General features: G+C 41.4%; 1 protein-coding gene across 1 annotated transcript; it reads left to right on the top strand.

The window, feature by feature from the left end:
• Positions 1 to 4,059: 4,059 nt before the first annotated feature.
• LOC108783783 (myoneurin-like) lies at positions 4,060 to 16,774 on the top strand. Its single transcript, XM_018552432.1, has 5 exons — positions 4,060 to 5,132; positions 7,254 to 7,423; positions 10,969 to 11,095; positions 14,931 to 15,039; positions 16,371 to 16,774. The coding sequence occupies exons 1-5, from the start codon at positions 4,060 to 4,062 to the stop codon at positions 16,713 to 16,715; spliced, it is 1,824 nt and encodes a 607-aa protein (XP_018407934.1). The 3' UTR covers positions 16,716 to 16,774.
• Positions 16,775 to 19,610: the final 2,836 nt, after the last annotated feature.

Here is a 19,610-nt window from a genome sequence, read left to right as displayed (position 1 = left end):
TCATCCGAGTGCTGCTGATCTCCTCCAGTCCCCGAACCACTTTATTTCTACATGCAACCCACCCAGCAATGGCCGCACATAATTGCTCTGGATGGGTTTTTTTTTTTTTCAGTGGTGGACCATGCCTGTGCAATGTGAGTTAGCACAGCTGCCTGTAATGGGTGACAAAGCAGGAACATGATTGGGCAATAGTTGTAACAGGAAGTGCCTGCACGCAGACCCACATTGCAACAGGAAGTGCCTGCACGCAGACCCACATGACAGGATCACCGGGTATTCCTCTAAAACCCTTCAAACTTTTTAAAGGGTAAATCCACTTAACCACAAAATGTGAGAAAATAAACGTACCCAGACCATTCCACCACCTCTGCTTGCCCCCGCAAATCATACATTTTAGCGGCATGTGCACCTGCCCAACCCTTGTTTCCCCCGGTCCTTACACCGCACTAAGGATTCAGCATGGCACTCGCAAATGGCGAGCGCTCATTGGTCAGCATGGTTACATGACCACACTTACCATTAAGAAGCACTTATGAGTCCTAGAAGTAAGACGTGCATTTCATTGGTCAGTATGGTCATATGACCAATGAATGTTCACCGTTTGCGCCTGTTATGCTGGATCCTCAGTGCAGGACTGCAGTGTGGTGTACGGTCTGCTCAGGGGGTGCTGCATGCAGCTAAAATGTATGATAGCAGGGGCAGGCAGAGGAGGCAGAATGATCTGGGCAAGTAAATTTTGTAGGAAAGTGGAATCATTCTTTAAAATCATTAAATACATTCCAGCTGCATCAAAACAAAAGGTGTGCAGAGTCTTGGGGCTTGTTAACAACATGTCTGTTAAGTTGTTTTTCTTCACATACCATAAATGTATGGTGTGCACAGAATACAGTAGTTTTCTATGTGCCCTGTTCACACTGTACATGTGTGGTGATGTTCAGAAAAACGCAGCTTAGCAGACATGGTGTGAACAAGCCCTTACTGTTTGATTTCTTTAGATCGAAAAGCCTGTCCCCTGCCAGAATGCTTCAGAGAAGGACCCTTGCTCTCTCTGTGGAAACAGTGGTCTCTCTGCAGAGGTGTGGCACCCCCCCATTACTACATCCAATCTGAATGGATAGCTCTATTTCTATTTCAGTAGGGGGAGTTGGACCTCTGAAGAGATACTGTTGCTTTCACACAAAGAGCAAGGGTCCTTCTCTGTGGCATTCTGGCCTCACACTGGCATTTCTACTTGTGCTGTGACTGCTTTCTAAAAAAAATAATAATATGTAATACGACTTTGCACTTTTGTTTTGATGCACTTTTGTTTTTATTTGGCTTACTCAAAGCTTAGTTGAGCTTTAATGAAAGCTGCAGATTTAAAAGATTAACAACAACTTCTCCTCAAGTACTCGCCGATACCTGTTTTTTTTTTTGCAACAATACAGACTAATGATTTTAGGACAGAGGCCAGGGCCCGGTCCCAGCTGCAAACTCTGCGCCCCTGGTAGTTCTGCCACTGACTCCAAGCTGTAGAGGGACTGCAAATTCCAGCAATACATTATACAGCAATGCAGAATACCATCAGCTATAGAAGACTACAAATCCCAGCAACACATTATAGAGCAATGCAGAATACCATCACCTAGAGAAGAATACAAATTCCAGCAATACATTATACAGCTCTGCAGAATGCCATCAGCTATAGAAGACTACAAATCCTAGCAATAAATTATACAGCAATGCAGAATACCACCAGCTATAGAAGATTACAAATCCCAGCAATACATTATACAGCGCAATGCAGAATACCACCAGCTATACAAGATTACAAATTTCCAGCAATACATTATACAGCTATGCAGAATACCACCAGCTATAGAGGACTACAAATCTCGGCAATACATTATACAGCAATGCAGAATACCATCAGCTATAGAAGACTACAAATCCCAGCAATACATTATACAGCTATGAAGAATACCACCAGCTAGAGAAGAATACAAATCCCAGCAATACATTATACAGCAATGGATAAAAAAAAATGAAGCTACATAGTTTGTGTTGCTCACCAGGGCTGTGCTATGTCTCAGGAGGCTGTGTGGCGTCTGACCAGGGCTGTGTGCCTTCTAAACCTGGCCAGGGCTTACTAGCAGTAGATATATGCAAAACAAATTGAGACTTTAATTCTACTTTAGTATGGGGGCATTTTCACAAGTACTCATGAAAATGCCCAGTATCGGCACTGATACCAAAACTGGTATCGGTACATCCCTAATAATATACATTGAGGGGAATTTATAAAAACTGGAGCAGTTGCCAAGGGCAACCAATCAGCTTCTCTCTTCAGTTTGTTCAATTAAGATTTAAAAATGAAACAGAGAAGCTGATTGGTTGCTGTGCACAGGCCCTCCAGATTCGGTCTGCTCCAGTTTTTAACAGATAGAGCTTTCATTTGGTAGCAAATTTTGCTACATATATTTTCTCTTTGAGTAAAAAAAATGAATACAATATTTTCACATCATTTGCACATCTCTATATGAAAAATAGAAATCAGCAAAGTCTGCTGATTGTTCTAGAAGAAAGCAGAATGGTAAAGCTCAAAGTGAACGTATGCATTGTATTTTAGGAGAGCATTATTCCTCTATCAGCACTACATTGTGATGCACGCTAGGGGGGGAAATATGGCTTGTATAAATTGTTAGTAAATTGCTAGTGTAGTGTAACATTCTGATAACATTCAGGATAACAAAGGCAAAAATGAGCACGGTAGTGACTTTTTCAGAGCTTTGTGTTTGCTAAAAATTTCATGCATTTGATACTTGCACAAATGTCATATCATTTTAAGACTATTTTTTAGGATATAATATATATATACAGCACTGTGCAAAAGTGTTAGGCGGGGTGAAAAAATGCTGTAAAGTAAGAATGCTTTCAGAAATAAGTGTTAAACCAAATCTCCAACTCCATTGGCACAAATGCAGCCCCAGACTTGCATGGAACCTCCATCGAGCTTCACTGTTACCTGCAGCTACTCATTATTGTATCACTCTCCAGCCCTTCAGCAAACAAACTACCTCCTGCTACAGCCGAATATTTCACATTCTAACTCATCAGTCCAGAGCACCTGCTGCCATTTTTCTGCACCCCGTGCATGGTTGAGTCGCTTAGCCTTGTTTGCAGGTCAGAGATACTGCTTTTTGGCTGTAAGGCCACAGAAAAATGTCAGCAGGTACTCTGCACTGATGAGTCAACATTTTAAATATTTGGCTGTAGCAGGAGGCAGTTTGTTCACCGAAGGGCTGGAGAGCGGTACAATAAAAAGTGTCTACAGGCAACAGTGAAGCATGGTGGAGGTTCCTTGCAAGTCTTCAGATCTTCAGACGGGAGTAAGCGGCAGAAACACTGGTAAGTAATTACCAGTTTGGTAACTTTTTAATTTTTTTAAATGTTTTTGCATATATCTACTGCTGGGTAGCAGTAGATATATGCGAAAAGAATGAGCTTTTAATTCTACTTTAAAGTAGTTGAATGCATTTTTAAGATTTAACTCCTGAGTTTAGTGTCACTTTAAGGCCACTAGATGGAGCCGATGAGCATCTAGTAGCCCCAGCACAGCTCCATCTAGTGGCCATAATAAGGTATTACATTAAACTAAAACATTTTCAGGGTTATTCACAAAGGGTGAAGAGTTTGGAGAAGGCAGGAGAAGTGAACAATCTAGGACAACATGGCTGAACTGGAAAGTGAGCTGAATTGGAGAATTCTTCCAAATCAACTATGTTGTCCTAGATTGTTCACTTCTCCTGCCTTTTCCAGACTCTTCACCCTTTAGTGAATAACCCTGTCAGTGTTTTTTTACCTCTATTCACACAGAACGAACGTTCAGAGTGACTATGCAAGTTGTTTAAAAATAGACCACTAACAGTTGAGATTTTACTCAAATTGACTTTAAATGGCGTTGGCTGCAGAATCGTGGTCTTTATTACTTGTAATATTCTCTTCTTTCCTAGGACTGTTATTTTATGTGACATTAACGTCTCAGCAAGCTATTTGCATTGCTGCTAAACAGAAATCAAGATGGATCCAATGTCTCCGGAAGCTCATGGTTGGTCTATCCTCCAGAAACTGAATGAGCAGAAGTCGATGGGTCTTTTCTGTGATGTCTCCTTAATGGTGGAGGGTAAAATTTTCTTAGCTCACAAAAATGTCCTCTCTGCTTGCAGTGAATACTTCTATGCAGCTCTGAAAAGAAATGAGCAGCAACAGTTCTTGGTTCTCGACAATGTTAGCTTGGAGGGCTTTAGTCATCTTCTTGATTTTATATATACCTACAAGATTCCAACTTGTCATGTACAGGACTTTATGCAGGCTGGCCATCAGCTACAAGTTAGTCTTCCTCTCACTAGTCAGGTGGTCTCTGTTTCCAGCAGCCCACCAAATAATAATACTAAGGAGGAAATCTGTATTCCCGATGATGATTACGAGGTACCTGACCAGGAGTCAGAGTTGACAGAGGTTAACAGCTCGTCTTTAAGAAGCCACCACAGTGATAACCCTCCAAACATCAACAACAGATTCTTTAGTGAGGACAGAAGAAGGTTTGAGGGAGTGGGCCAGCTAAAAGACAAAGCCAGGATTCACAAACGACCTTCCTTTTATACGGACACATTTGCGGTTCAGAACCCTGGATTTTTCAAGAATAACCAATCTGCTAAAAGCGGACGACTGGGTAGGACAAGTCCGGTGGAGGAACCTAGAGATAACTCCTTTCTTGGTCCTGGTTTTACCAGGCAAATGCCTATTACAATCCACAATGATGGTTCTTCAGAAGAAGCAGATGATGATGCTACGGATATCTGCATTAATCTATGTGATGAGCCAGACACTCCAGATAGTTTAGAGCCCATTGCGCTCAATGATTTAAGATTACATGAGGAGTCCATTAAACCTAAGATTTACACCACCATTGTTGGCTTGCAGGGAGGTGGCGTGGTGGAGAGAGTGAATGGTGATGGAAACATTACTGATGTTGTACACAAGTGTGATAGGTGTGAACTGCTATTGCCCTATCCGGAATTTCTTAATCACCAGGACGATCCAGGAATAAACCTTCTCCATTGCATCTTGTGTGATCAACAATTCAATTACAGGTGAGAGCCATATACTGCTGGTAACTGGCCAACATTTATATGGATTGGTGCATTTAATTAATTTTTTCAATAGTGTTTTTCTTAAAGTAACTTTTATTATTTTACAGTTAGTGTTTATGTGGAGTTCAACTACAGTTTTTCCCCCCATCGAATCAGATTTTTTAATTTTGTAGAGAACAGACATGTTGTGTATGGCCCAATGAGAGTCCAATAGACCTGTATTAGACATGATGACCTCAGTGGTCCTTAGACCGTCGGAGCGCAGGGGAGAAGAGGCTGTGGGAACAAGTCTAGCAGCTTAGAGGGAGCTGGTGGGACAGAGGATCAGGTGAGTAATACAGCTTTATCTGAACCCCCTAGGAAAAACTAGCACTTAACCCTTGCAGTGCAGTTTTTTTCTCTACCCAGAGCTCTTCTTTAACGTGCGCACGAGTGAGGAAACTGTCTAAAATGTAAACAGCCAGCGATGGCTGTTTCAATATAATTGTTCCAGCGTCTGTAGAGACGCACGATCGCTTGTACCACCACCGGCTGTGAGATCAGCTGTGCTCGGTGTGGGCCGGGACCGGCACAGCGGCTCTGTCACCGGAGATCAGAGGGGGATCAGTGCACGATCTGTCTTTAGATCTCCTCTCCGGTGTCAGAATGCAGAAAGTGATGTATATTTCATCACTTCTGCATTCAACTGTCATTCCCGGCTACAGAAGCCGGAGAGAAGCTAGTGAAGCAGATGCTTCACCAGCTTCTCTGGGGGTCTCTAGGTGACATTAGACCCCTGATGTCTTCATAAAGAGGACCTGTTGCATACATTGGCTATCACATAGTGGCTTCTTAGCCCTCTATGTGAAAGCAAGAAAGTTAAATGTAAAAAAAAACAAAAATAAAGTTTTTTTAAAAATGTAAGCATTAAAAAAATTAGTCGTATAAAAAAAAAAAAAACGTAAAAAAATTTGACAGTCTCCTCCCCTATATGCACACATGCAAACCTGTATCAGGTGCGCCCACGTGCGAAAATGACGATTGCACCCATTTTGCCGCACATATTACATATCACCGGGAATGTCAAAGTGAGAGTAATAATTGTAGGCCCATTAATCACTGATAACACTAAACTCAAGAGCAGTAAAAGCTTTTAAAGCGTCATCTATGGCCAATTTTGGGTATGGTAGTTTTTTGCGATATTTGCAGGCGCGCGCAATTTTCAGGCTTGACATGTTTGGTGTCTGTTTACTTGACGTCAGAATATAGAAACAAACTTGTTGCACTCCTTACCGGAGTGCCCCATCGACAGAGGAGGGTGCTTGTAGTAACTGCGGATGGCACCTCTGGTTACAGGAATCAACTGAAGAAATGTCACCAGCACACCAAAAATCCTGTCAGGATAACCATGTGTTCATTTAATAAGAACCATGCCAAGTAAAAACAAGCACTTTTCAGGGCCACACAGGGTCCATTCAACAGGCTTAACTTTGACGATGTCATAAATGTTAAGCCTGATGAAGGGACCCTGCGTGGCCCCAAAAGTGCTTATTTTTACTTGACATGGTTCTTATTAAATTAATACATGGTTATCCTGAAAGGATTTTTGGTGTGCTGGTGACTTTTCTTCAGTTGATTCCTATTTACCCGACGTGACCCGGTCTTTTTTATTTTACAGAAAAATTGGGGTGATAATAAATGTTTCATAACAAAACAGGTTTCAAAAAAAAAATGTTGTTACTTTTTTTGTTATATAGTAAAAAATAAAACCCCCAGTTGTGATTAAATACCACCACAAGAAATCTCTATCTGTCCCCCAAAAAATTAATAAAATTAATTTCAGTACAGCGTTGCATGACGGAATAAATGTCAAAGTACCGCAGCGCTAAATACAGAAAAATGGCCTGGGCCGGAAGGGGGTTTAACACCCAGTCTTCACGTGGTTAAGAAAGTATAGCGGCTGTCATTGTTGACTCCTGTGAAAACACTGATTTCCTGGCTGTCATGCTGAGCTGTGCATTTTTGGGTCACTTACATGAAACAGGTGTCATTTTGATGTAATAAAAAAGTGGTATTGTGTTAAAACTTGTATAGTTTTGTTTTTTGTAAAGTCTTATGTTTCTATTCTCACATACATTTCAGTTGTCAGCTGGCCTTACACCAGTCAACCCAGCATGATAAGAAGTTTTACCAGTGCAGTCAGTGTGGGAAAGGACTGAGTACACTGAAAAAGCTGCATGATCACATTGCATACCATTCCGAAGCCAGACCTCACAAATGCCATCTGTGTGACAAGGCCTATAAAGTGAAAAGTATGTATACATAATAATGCTTCCTGATCCTACGTTGTGTTCATATATGTGCTGTCCTGCAGAGTAGAAACGTACACTTTGTACAAATGTTGCCAACAACTACTGTTATGCTTTTCTTGGTCATGAAATGGTAGAATTGTGGTTACAATCTCTTCTGAACATTACTGCTGCCTGTGCTTTGTTCTAATCCAGAGAGGCTTATACAGTATGTGGATTTTGTCTGTTTTCTGGACTTGTTTTTGCTAAAAGATAAAAAGAATCCGGGGGTTTTCAGCACGAGACATGTCACAGATGACCCCTGCTGCTATTTAATAAACAAGAAAAAGTGCTGAAACCTGGAATACAGGGATTTATTTTCCCCAATCATCTTCCAGGACAGCAACCTAAGAGATGATTGGCTATCCCATCTACAGGAAACACAGGTGTAAAAGCGCCTCCCACCCCCCTCATCCCTCAGTTTTAGATTACGGGGTTTATTTTTTTCTTCTGATATATTCTCTGGAGTATGAACGAAATAGACCAATACCCGGGGATTTTGCATTGCAGCCTGTGTGACCAGTTCACCTTGAAGGCCCATTCGCACCATTGCTTTGCGGTAATGCAGTTGCTATGCATAGCATTGCTATGGGCTGCGCTAACTAGAAATGCAGCAGTCAGATTTATAAACTGCTGCAATGCATTTGGTTTTCAAAAGAATGGGCTGTCGTAACACAATGCACATTAGTGCAAGTGCTTTAAACATACCACAACTGATTGCCCCAGTGTTTATGGGCCCTTAGTGTTATACATATACACTGGTAAGTGTCTAACTCGCATATTGCAAGTAAATAAAGAGAGGGGCCAAAGAAGACTTCACAGACCCCGCAGAGGTGACAAGTGAATGGGGGGGACAGGGGAACTTGGAAAGGTGCTGGGCCTTTTTTACTTTAATGCAGAGAATGCATTTAGGTTAAAAAAAAAGAATGCCTGGCCTTTAGCACTATTTTAAGCTGACTTATCGGAGCCCTCTGTAAATATCCAGTTCTCCTGGGTATGGAGGAGCATGTGACTTCCTCCCAGAATGCAGTACTTAGGCCTAAGGAGAAGGTGGAACAAGGTGACCTGTATAGGCTCTTGAATAATCAGGGAGCTTACGCAGGCTGTGTTGCAGCAACAGAGCAACGGGAATGGTGAGTGAGGGAATTCTACTTTCAAGAGAACCTGTCACTTACCATGTGACATAAATATTTAATAATCTCAACTTGGAAAAAAGACGAGGCTCTGTATACAGGGTCCTTTTCAGACACAATAGAACTGATTTTCAGACAGGCAGAGGTATTTGAAGAGAACACAAAGAGCCTGCAAATTACCAGCAATTTAGTTTATACACTTTTGTGGATGATAGGTAATATTTAAATATATATATTTAAGTGTGTGTGTGTACATGCGCATATTAGAGCTGCAGCTAACGATTATTTTCAAAATCGATTAGTTAGCCGATTATTAAGTTCGATTAATCGGTTAATCGGATAAAACATAAATGACTTCCTCTAGAACACCCTGTGATATTGAATTAATGCCTCCGCATTTGTTCTCTTCTCCCAGGATGCGGAATTGTAATAGATTCACACACAAAAAAAAAAAAGTCTTTCACTTTGCTCAGGAAATGCGGCCTAGATTTACATGGCAAAGGGCAATTAGATACAGTCAAATATTGTCCAGGTTAAAGACTATTTATTTTTCCACATCTGTCATAGTATAATCTATTTTTTCCTTGCCTATTTAAACAATAATTCATTGTTATATGCAAGCCTGCTTTTTGATATTTAGGAATTAAATTTGCTTTGGTAATGAACTGAGAAGTTAATAATCGTTTTGCTTTGCAAAAAAAAGGCAATTACAGGCTGTCAAGATGTTTAGTGTCGGAGTTCATCTGAGTACTGCAGATGTCTAAGAAGAACATTTGGTAGGTGAAAGGGTGAATTCTAATTAGAAATAAAAAAGGGTTTTGTTACAGACATTATTTAGTCACGAAGACAAAGGAAGCATCTACCCCTCCCCCTCCATTTGTCAATTCCGTGGGATATTCTCTTGTCATGAATGCTAGTTTTTTTTTTTAAACCTGGAATCTTGTTTGGCATAGTAAAGAATCTGCTTCCTCTGTGAAATTCAGTGTGAATTGTAAAAAGAAGGAAGAATTTACATGAGTCCCCCTCTCTTTACCCTTACTTTGGCCTCCCATGGGACCTATGTGACAGCCTCTTCCCATATTAGAAATCAAGACTATTGTTTACATTCTCCCAGATAGGAAAAAATCCCAACCTACTACTACTAGATAAAATAGCAAGTGCTTGTTTATTTTCTCACTTGAATACATTGGAAATGCTAAAATAACACTTGGAAGGCTGCCTACCCATTGACCTACAAATATTGGGCAGCTGCCACCAAATAAACCCTTGTATGTTTTTTGACTGTTGTTGAGACTAATTTGAACATGCCATGTAATGAAATTTCCAATAAAAAAATGTGCCCGATACTAGATTTAAAACCCAGTTAAAGCCTTGTTTTTTTCCCACTTGTATTTAATAGAGAACTATGGGGTAAGCGTTTTTCCCCATAGTTCTCTTTAGGGTCATGGGAGGACATATACTAGCGTCCTCCCGTGACCCAAAGCTCAGTAGCCCGCGATATACTGTAAGCGCCGCACCCGGGACGGATCCCGACATTACTGTAGAGATCCACCCAGCTGTGTGAGTGACAGGTGGCTCTGCCTATCGAGAGGCAGAGCTGGCTGTGTCCCCGCCCCCTCCCCTGTCTGTTCCTCCACTCAGCGCTGGAGGATCGGAGAGGGGAGGGGGGAGTCCCTGCAGGCAGCGGTGACTGACAGACACTGCTGTCCGCAGGGAGACGATCGAGAAGTGAGCAGATCGTGCATGTTTCTGCTCACTTCCCGATATATAGAGCCGACCCGTGACAGCTTCGTTGTTACAGGTCGCCTCTAACTATGAGGATGAGTGGAAATCGCTCGCCTCATAGTTCTCCTTTAACAGTCAGGCTCCAAAAAAGAATATGTTTTAGTTTTTTTCTTCATTCTTTCAATGTGTGTGTAGTAGAGTGAAAGCTGCTCTGTATGGGTAGTACACTAGACAGTCGGACCACTGCTCACAAAGTTTGCAGCAGTCCTCCATTCCCCCTGCACAGTGCTACAACCAATAGCATTTATGCTTCCTGACAGTTTTCAGTGTACTAAACACACACATTGGAAACATTTTAATAAAATGAAGCTGTATTCATCACTCATCATGCAGTTAAATGGCATAACAAGTAAAAGACGTAAGGTTGATCTTTTACAACCTACACAATACTGAAGATGTATTTTACAGGCATTCAAATTATTGTTGAAGCCAAAGTACAATCCAGAAACCAGAAGACATATGGCATAACAACCCAATGTGTGGAGCCATTGCCACATGTCACAGAACTTACACATTCACAGGATATGAGCATGCATGTATATGAGTTATGGACATTATAAAATGGTGTTATTGAGCATTTGTTTGTTGCAGGTGATCTTACTCAGCATGTCAGAGTAAAACACATAGAAGCCGCCACAGGAAAACCACCACTGCTCCAGTTGTGTGAATTTTGTGGTCAAGCAGTAAAGCACTACAAAAGCCATAAAATCTTTTGCAGGTACAGATAAAGCATTGTTTTGATGTTTAAGATTGGTGCAGCTTGGTGCAATTACATTTATACAGACACTCCTCGTTATACGATGGGGTTACGTTCCGATAAACCCATCGTAAAGAGATTGTATCGCAAAGATATTCAACACTTTATTATCAAATACAGTAGGCTTTTGTCCATCTGTAGGTGCATATAAGTGTTTTAGCCAAGTTTAAGGTAGGCTATATACAGTACAGTATATACACAACCCAAAACGAAGCATCTGCATACAGTAGATGTGCGCTGCTATCGGATATGATCGTAAAGTTGAAAAATTGTAAACCAAGCATTCGCAACCCGAGGAGCATCTGTATTATATCTTGTCCTGCCCCAGCCCCCTGCTAGTCTCTTCTTCACTTGTCTTCCATCCAGCGAGATATCCCCAGTGGGGCCGCAGAGCAGCTTGTCTTCCCAGTCAGGTCTACACACGCACTGTTCTCCCATTCATTCCTATGTAGAGATAGTCCAGTTCTCAAAATGCCTGAATTAGAGTGCAGAGCACATGAAGAGTCCTGACCTGAACAATTTAGACAAACTAGTGTGTGCGGCTTCGTTGGTGATATTCCATTGTAATGGGGGCAGGTGAAGATATGACTTGTGGGGGGAGGGACTACAGTATAACTGCACCAAATCGACCTAGTTTTTGCTAGCAATGTGATTAATATCATTATTATTGGACAATGTAAATGTTAATACAGGAAAACCAAACGTATTCTGCATTAGTAACTATAGTATGTATAATATATATATATATCGGGCTGACAAATTCTGTTGCGGGAGGTGTGTTGCAGAGCCATTCATTTCAATGGCACCCCAAATGTGCCTCCCACCCACAATGTGATCGCCCGCACTGGAACGCATGGCACCGCAATGCCGTGCGTTCCAGTGCAGAGTGATTGCAAAAAATTGTGCACACAGTTTTATTCTGAAGTAAACTTTGTTTGTAGCACTGCATTTGTGTATTTCATTTTAATTAAAGGATGATATTTATTCAAAATGTTGTTTTTATCCGATCACGTAATTGAAAAAATAATCGGCCAACTGATCGTTTAGGAAACTAATCATTAGTTGCAGCTTTAATATATATATCCCAGGAGCAAATGCTTCTTAAAATTACATCTGGCACCTTTGAGGCCTTCTTTAGTTGTTAACCCCTTCCCGACCGATGATGGAAAAATTCCTTCAAAATCTTTGCTAATTCCGTCATACGGGAAAATGAGTGCTGGTCCGTGGAGGGACCAGCGTTAATTGGGTTAATGCTGTTGCTGGGTCCCTCTGTGTCTGAGGCAGACCCTTAACAGCAAATCAGGGGTCCCAGCACTGTGATAGCCAATTGCAGTGATCACAGTGCTGTTACAGCCACTGATCCGCCATGCAGCTTTCTTTGTTGTGGATCAGTGTGCTACAAAGTATCTCTGAGGAGATTACAGTGTTCAAGTTTGTAAAAAGTTTAATAAAAGAAAAAAACAAATATGTTTAATAAAAAAATAGGAAAAGATAGTGCCGAGGTGGTTATTAAAGTTAGGAGACAAACATACCATATTCTAAAATTGTTCCACATTAAAATAGTATATTGTGACCTATAACTCCCAAAATATCAAAATAAACTGAAATCCCATCAGGACAAATAAAAGAATGTATTATGAATTACTTTGTTAGATACACTAATTATGTACACATTATTATTGCCAAAACTGTGAAAAATTAGTTTGGTTTTTTTTTCTTTTTTTTTTATATGCAATCAAATTAAAGCCCATTTTGTACAAAAAAAAAAGCTTGGTGTATAATGTATAGGTGCAATGAATGAGGAAGGTGGAAATTATAGTTAAAGAAACGCATGGCAAATTGCTGCTGGCTCCTGGACTGGACAGACTAATTCCTGAATTCCATATCAACTTGTCCACCCCTGATATATAGCCGTATTGCAGTGTAACGTTGTGAAAATCACCTTTCCATTTCAATTGAGACACAGCTATGATTTTCTCTCATTGACAAAAATAATTTCATTTACTTGTAACCATAACTACAGTACTATGTGTACAGGACACCCTAAAATTCCAGTTCAGGTGATTAACCCTCATGCCCTATGGATGATTTGATGTAATGAAAGGAGGCAGTCCCTCCTACTCGGCACTCAGTGTAACTATTTCAGCTCTTGTACCTTTTTATACCCCTTACGGATTTGATTTCCACTATGAGCCTGTTTATTCGGTGATAACTTTGACATTACTTAAGATAACAAAGTAATACATACATTGTTTTTTGAGGACAGAATATGCTTTCTGTTGACAATATTGTCTATGTAATAGGTTGCATTTTGACGGAAGCTCCTGCTATGTAATACACAGCAGTTCCCGGCTGTAGTGGCAGTGAGAGAAGTGGCAGCAGTGAGAGAGGAGCTGAATGGTGGAGATATGTCCTACAAACTTCAACTTCAAGTTTTTTAGGAAGTACAGTAATACCTTGTTTCACGAACGCTTCGGCAAAATTTTGGTTCCGTTCACAAACTCCAAATCGGGTGACAAACAGGACCGCGCCATCTTCCCCCGCTCTGACACGTGGTCGTGGCTTCCTCTAGTCGAGATCACGGTCGCGGACAGACCTGTGCACACTTGCTGTGAAGCATTTTTTGTGTTTTTTAGCACAGACAGTGCTGTACAATATTAATCAATAAGTTTGTGAACCGAAGTACCACTGTATATTCTATGTTTAGAATCCTGAAGTAGTTAAGGAATGGTATATCTTAGTATTTACAAAAGCAAGTAGGCATCTCCATTCATGCTTGTTAATATTCTCTCACTATATATAAACAGGTTTTTTTTTCTTCTCAACATTTTTTTTAATCTGGAGTTTTAAAGGAGAACTATGGGGTTAAGGCTTTTCCCCATAGTTCTCCTTAGGGTAACGGGAGGACACAAACTAGCGTCCTCCCGTCACCCTAGGCTCAGTATACCGCGATATACTGAGACGCCGCACCAGAAGCGGATCCCGACAATTGTGCCGGGATCCGCCCAGCTGCGTGACTGACAGCTGGCTCTGCCTATCTAGAGGCAGAGCCAGCTGTACCCGCCCCCTCCCCCGTCCGTTCCGCCAGTCAGCGCTGGCGGATCGGAGCGGGGAATCTGAGCGGGGAGGGGGGAATCCAGATCGAGAGCTGAGCGAACGCCGGTATGTGCTCGCTCACCTCCCGATCTACTGAGCCGACCTGTGACAGTCTCATTGTCACAGGTCTGCTAGAACTATGAGGTGAGTGAAAAGCACTCACCTCATAGTTCTCCTTTAAGACATTTATATGAATTTAGATACATGATTTGTCTTTCACAGCCACCGCACTGAATGCTGATATAGCAGAGCAGCTCTGATCACATAAATCACTGTACCATGTTTACTAGCAGCTGGCAGATTGTCGTGTTCTGTGTTGTGATTCGTCTCTCACTGCCGCCTCTGCTGTGTGCTGCCACTCATCAGAGTTTATTAATAATTTGTCTCCGGAGTAGCCGGTTCAGACACAGGTTGGGGGAAAGGGGAACACACACTCCACCATACTAGCTCTGCATCCACTGCACCTATTAAAATTGCACAAAGTGCTACATGCACTTTGTCCCCTGGGGGACAGGAAGAACTGAAATGTTTCTGGCAATGCATCTTCTTTCAGACACCAGGATGTGGAAAAGTGTGTTGGCCAACAGTTCTTAGCTTGGTTATTTGTGCTAGTTTCACCAAAATAGCAAAGTAGATTTTGCAATTTGAACACATTTAATGTAATCATTTTTGTTTCCCTATATCTTACTGTGTTTGCCAGTGGAGTGAAGAAGTTTAAATGTGAATTCTGTGTTCAGTCTTTCCACCGGATTTCAGAACTCAAGAGGCACACATGGACACATACTGGAGAACTTCCATATCGTTGCAAAGTAAGTGCAATTACCAATTGTGTCGTCTATAGGCTTATCTCTGTCCTGAAATGTGATGTCAAGTTGTTTGCTTAAATGTGACCAGCAGGATGATACCATTCCAACAGAAACTCAGCCATTTAGATCATGCTGGCCTCATGCCCATAAGAGAGACATGAGTCTTAAGCCTGAGCTCTTGTGTCCAGTCGGGGGCCTGTCCACTATTCCTGCTTTCTGTGAATATAGAGAAGACCTGCGACTGGGTGAAATGGGAATCCATGAGGCTCACCCTATCACATATTGTCTTGCCACCTCACATGCTTTCCTGCATCCATTCTACACCCATAGCACATGGGCACATTATCCAGGTGCTTTTAAATTACAGATAATTTTTGTAACTAGAACCCCCTCTGATCAGGTGAACAGGTTGGTAACAAATTTCACAGACTGTGTATAGTATATACAGATGATTTACTATGTCTCTCAACTCCAGACTTCCCTTCTTATTTTACTGAAGTAATTGATTATAGTTCTCTAACTCCAAATGTATTTACAGAAATCTGAGACCTTTAGCATAATATTACCAGGTACCCAATTGGTGACTTAAAGGAGAACTATGAGGTGAGTAAAAAATCACTCATCCTCATAGTTCGAGCCGACATGTGACAATGAAACTGTCACACGTCGGCTCAATAGTTTGGGGAGTGAGTGAACGCATACCGTCGCTCGCTCACTTCTCGATCATCTCCCTGCAGAGAGCATTGATTGTCAGTCACCGCTCCCCGCAAGGATTCCCTCCCCTCTCTGATCCTCCAGCGCTGACTGGAGGAACGGACGGGAGAGGGGGCGGGTACAGCTGGCTCTGCCTTTAGATAGGCAGAGCCAGCTGTCACTCACGCAGCTGGGTGGATCTCGACAGTAATATTGGGATCCGTCCCGGCTGTGGCGGTCTCAGTATACCGCAAGCTGCAGCTCGCTATATACTGAGCTTTGGGTCACGGGAGGACGCTAGTATATGTCCTCCTGTGACCCTCAAGAGAACTATGGGGAAAAACACTTAGCCCATAGTTCACTTCTAAGCACCAAGTCCTAACGTCTGCTTTTTCCCACCTCACTGAATAGGAGGGTAGTGGTAAGCAGGCTTAGCTCTGAACCCGGGCCTCCTCTGCCCACAAAGTTAAAGGGTTTGGAGCTTCACCTTAAAAACAAGTTTTTGTTTCCTTCTGCAGTTCTTGCTGATTTTCACATGCATACAGTATTGTTTTCTTTTCTTTTACTGTTTTATCAAATAACCATAGAATGTATTTCTGCTAATTTTTGCTAGGTTTCTGAAAGTTATTTATGTGTTGCAGATCTGTGGGAAGGGCTGCAGGCATCCGAGTAACATGAAGAAACACATACGTACCGTTCACAAAGCAGACATGCGAGTGCAGATCAATAGAGAACATGCATCCCCTAGATTCTCCAAGAACAGGAGGCCAGCTTCTAAATTTTCTAGTCAAGCGCAAGTGCTGCCTGCTGACCACTCCATTCCAGTGTCTGGTATAGCTGTAGATCAAGTGATGCAAACAGACTCTTCTGCGTCTCCATTATCTCTTTCCTACATCTCCATCTTTACTGGTGATGAACAGTCAGCCAATGATTTTACCCTATATGACACTCAGAGTGCATCATCTGAGACTGTCAGATCAGTGTAACAAAGACTTTATTTGAAAATGAATTGTGATTTTGTTATTGTTATGTTATCTATCTAATAAGACTGAAAAAAAGACTAATGTTAACTAAGTTCAGCCTTGCAGCTATAGTCCACAGGAAGACAAAACAAGAGGAAAAAAATGCTACCATGCCCCCAAGAAGATTAATCAGATCACTACCCTGGATCGTTAGGAATACACAGCAAAAAGGGTAAGTCAGGGTATTACAGCATAAGCCTTAATTCTCTTTGTATTGCTGAATTCAATCTATACATTCACAACAAGATAAAGCTGTTAGAATTCATATTCTCTGCCCTAACCACATGGGGAGGTATGTTTGAAGAACATAGTAGGTCCGGAAACATATATAGTTAAAGTTTGTATGATCTATCATTAAAGATCACATATAGGAACAAGACAGCCAAAGACCCAGGGGTGCTTACAAGCACATTAGAAGGCACCCTACCCACACATTCGCCCTCCTTAAAATGGTTTCATAATAGTGCTTTAAACACTGGCATGCATTAGCCACTTAGCTATGCTTCAGCAGTGCCTGATATATGCACCAGTTTGAACAGATGTTGCTGAAGTCCAATGAGAGAGGTAATAACTTTGTCCTTTTCCCAACCTGCAATGGTGCTGCTGCCATGGATTAGGTTGATCCTCTTTGTCAGCATGAGCCTTTCGCCAAGGCGCAAGCGCCTGCATTTTGTGGTCTTCTTTAGAGTTGCTGACAGTACTGCAGACAGATACTACCCTTGGGATTGCCTAGAATGACTGCTAATGAAATACCAGCACAAGGTACTAGATTTTTAAGCAGAGATGGGATCAGGAGAGGCTAAAGATCAGAGCTGGCAGAAGACAAGTGTAGACAAGCAGAAGATCAGGCTAGGTGGAAGGCATAAGCAGGGGCAACCAGAAATACCAGATTCCAAGGATGCATCATGAGACAGATGCCTAATGCAAAGCCATGCCAGGAAAACATTTCTGAAGTTCATCAATGGAGCTTGACAGGTCAAGATACAGGTACTCTTGAACACGTCCTGAGTGCTCTAGAGCTGCAGCTAACGATTATTTTCAAAATCGATTATAATCGATTATGTCGATTAGTTGTTGCAGCACTAGAGTGCTCAGATCCCAAATAAAAAGTATTGCCTGGGCCAAGGCGTGAAGTTGTAGCATGACCACTGAACAGCGCTGAATATTGTCCAGCAGGTGACCAGTTTTTGCAGTCCTACCAAAATTGCCAACCCATTCCATATTCTCTTTTGACTATTGTGTTAACTTTTGTTAATGTGTGAAACACAGTACTGTAGTTTCCCCATCGTTTATATTTTACCAAAAAATTGGGTATTACATTCTGTTTCTGTGCACTACATTTAATTTTAGTGTATTTTATCCTAAAAATATTGGTTTGATAAACATTTGCGCAAATACCGGGCGACATAAAAAATTGCAACTAGTATTTTTTTTATTCTACAGGGCCTCTGCTTTCAGAAAATATATCATTGTTTGGAGGTCTGAAGCTGTTTTCTAGCCAAAAATTAAGATTTTATCATGTGTGTGCAAATGTAAGAAATTGCTCTGGGCAGCTAGTGGTTAAAGAGTACCCATCAGGATTGGGCATTTGTAAAAATGTAAATTTCGACTCCACTGTTACAATAGTGTAACCTCAAATTCCTAGAGATAGGCATATGTAATGTTAATCACTTATGTTCTCTCTCAGTCCCATCAGAATTGTTTGCTCAGTGTCAGGCTATAAAAGCCTCATAGAGGCATCTTGTTGCTGTATGTGCTCACTGCTAAAATTTGAAGTTTGTCTGGTATGTTGAAGGAGGGTACAACTGCAAATTACCAATCCTATTTTCTTTCATGTATCCATATCAGCTTATTCGTTCTATTTACTGTCTGTCATCAGCTAGACAGTAAATAGTACAGTCTGTATGGGAGCCTTACAGCCTGACACATCTTATGTATTAAAATTGCATAATTTCTTACAGTGTACATTAAAAAGAGGGTTTCAAGCAGGGCAGGTAGGCAGGGCTGGATTTACTCTCTCTGCTGCACCAAGGCCAAGTTCCCCAATGTTATCCCTATTTTTTACATTTTTTTTCTTCTTCACTTTAATTTACTTAAAACAACTAACAAGCCCCATGTGTGATAGCATTTGGAGGTGACAGGTTCTCTTTATTGAACCTGTCACCTCCAATACAGGAGTTCTAGCACAGTACTGTTCTAAATTTTACAACGCCAGAGGTGGTTGGTGTAGCAACTGTGGGCCCTGTGTGTGTTCGAGTGCACATTTATTTTCTGGTGTTTGCAATTATGTGTGCTGTATTAGTGTTCCGTTTTACAGTGAAAGTTGCTGTCTGTTGGCATATACTGTTAATATACAGTGCTGGACATCTGAGATCTGTTTTGTGTTTTTTTTACTGTCGGGTAGATTATTGGTATTGGTATAAATGAAGAATGTTAGTCCCATGTTCGGGATAATGAAAAGTGGTATGAAGAGTAGTGTGACTTTCTGTAACCACTTTGCACCTTTTGACCTGTTCAGTTTCATGGTGCAGTTTATTTATTATTGGTATTTATATAGTGCTAAGAATTTACGCAGTGCTTTGCATAATGTAAATGCACATCAGTCCCTGCTCTCAAGGAGCTTACAATCTAAGGTCCCTTTCTCACACACACATACTTTTGACAGGAACCAAATAACCTACCAGCATGTCTTTAGAGCATGGGAGGAAACCCACGCATGCACAGCGAGAACACACAGATAGTGTCCTGGCCGGGATTTGAACCAGGGATGCCAATGCTGCAAGGCCCTTTTATAAAGGCTTTTGTAAATGTCCACAATTTTGGATGTCTCTTAAAAAAAAAATGTTTTTGAAAAATTTA

The sequence above is a fragment of the Nanorana parkeri genome, unplaced genomic scaffold (assembly GCF_000935625.1).
Source record: "Nanorana parkeri isolate BGI_ZX_2015 unplaced genomic scaffold, ASM93562v1 scaffold88, whole genome shotgun sequence".
In the NCBI taxonomy this organism is placed as follows: Eukaryota; Metazoa; Chordata; class Amphibia; order Anura; family Dicroglossidae; genus Nanorana; species Nanorana parkeri.
This window is presented reverse-complemented; position numbering and strand designations above follow the sequence as displayed.

What these genes read in the sequence shown, in the direction of transcription:
- LOC108783783 (XM_018552432.1), top strand. Translation starts at nt 4,060, where the DNA reads ATGGATCCAATGTCTCCGGAAGCTCATGGTTGGTCTATCCTCCAGAAA. An exon ending in CAAGGCCTATAAAGTGAAAA is followed by an intron (nt 7,424 to 10,968) that starts GTATGTATACAT and finishes TGTTTGTTGCAG; the next exon opens with GTGATCTTACTCAGCATGTC. An exon ending in AACTTCCATATCGTTGCAAA is followed by an intron (nt 15,040 to 16,370) that starts GTAAGTGCAATT and finishes TATGTGTTGCAG; the next exon opens with ATCTGTGGGAAGGGCTGCAG.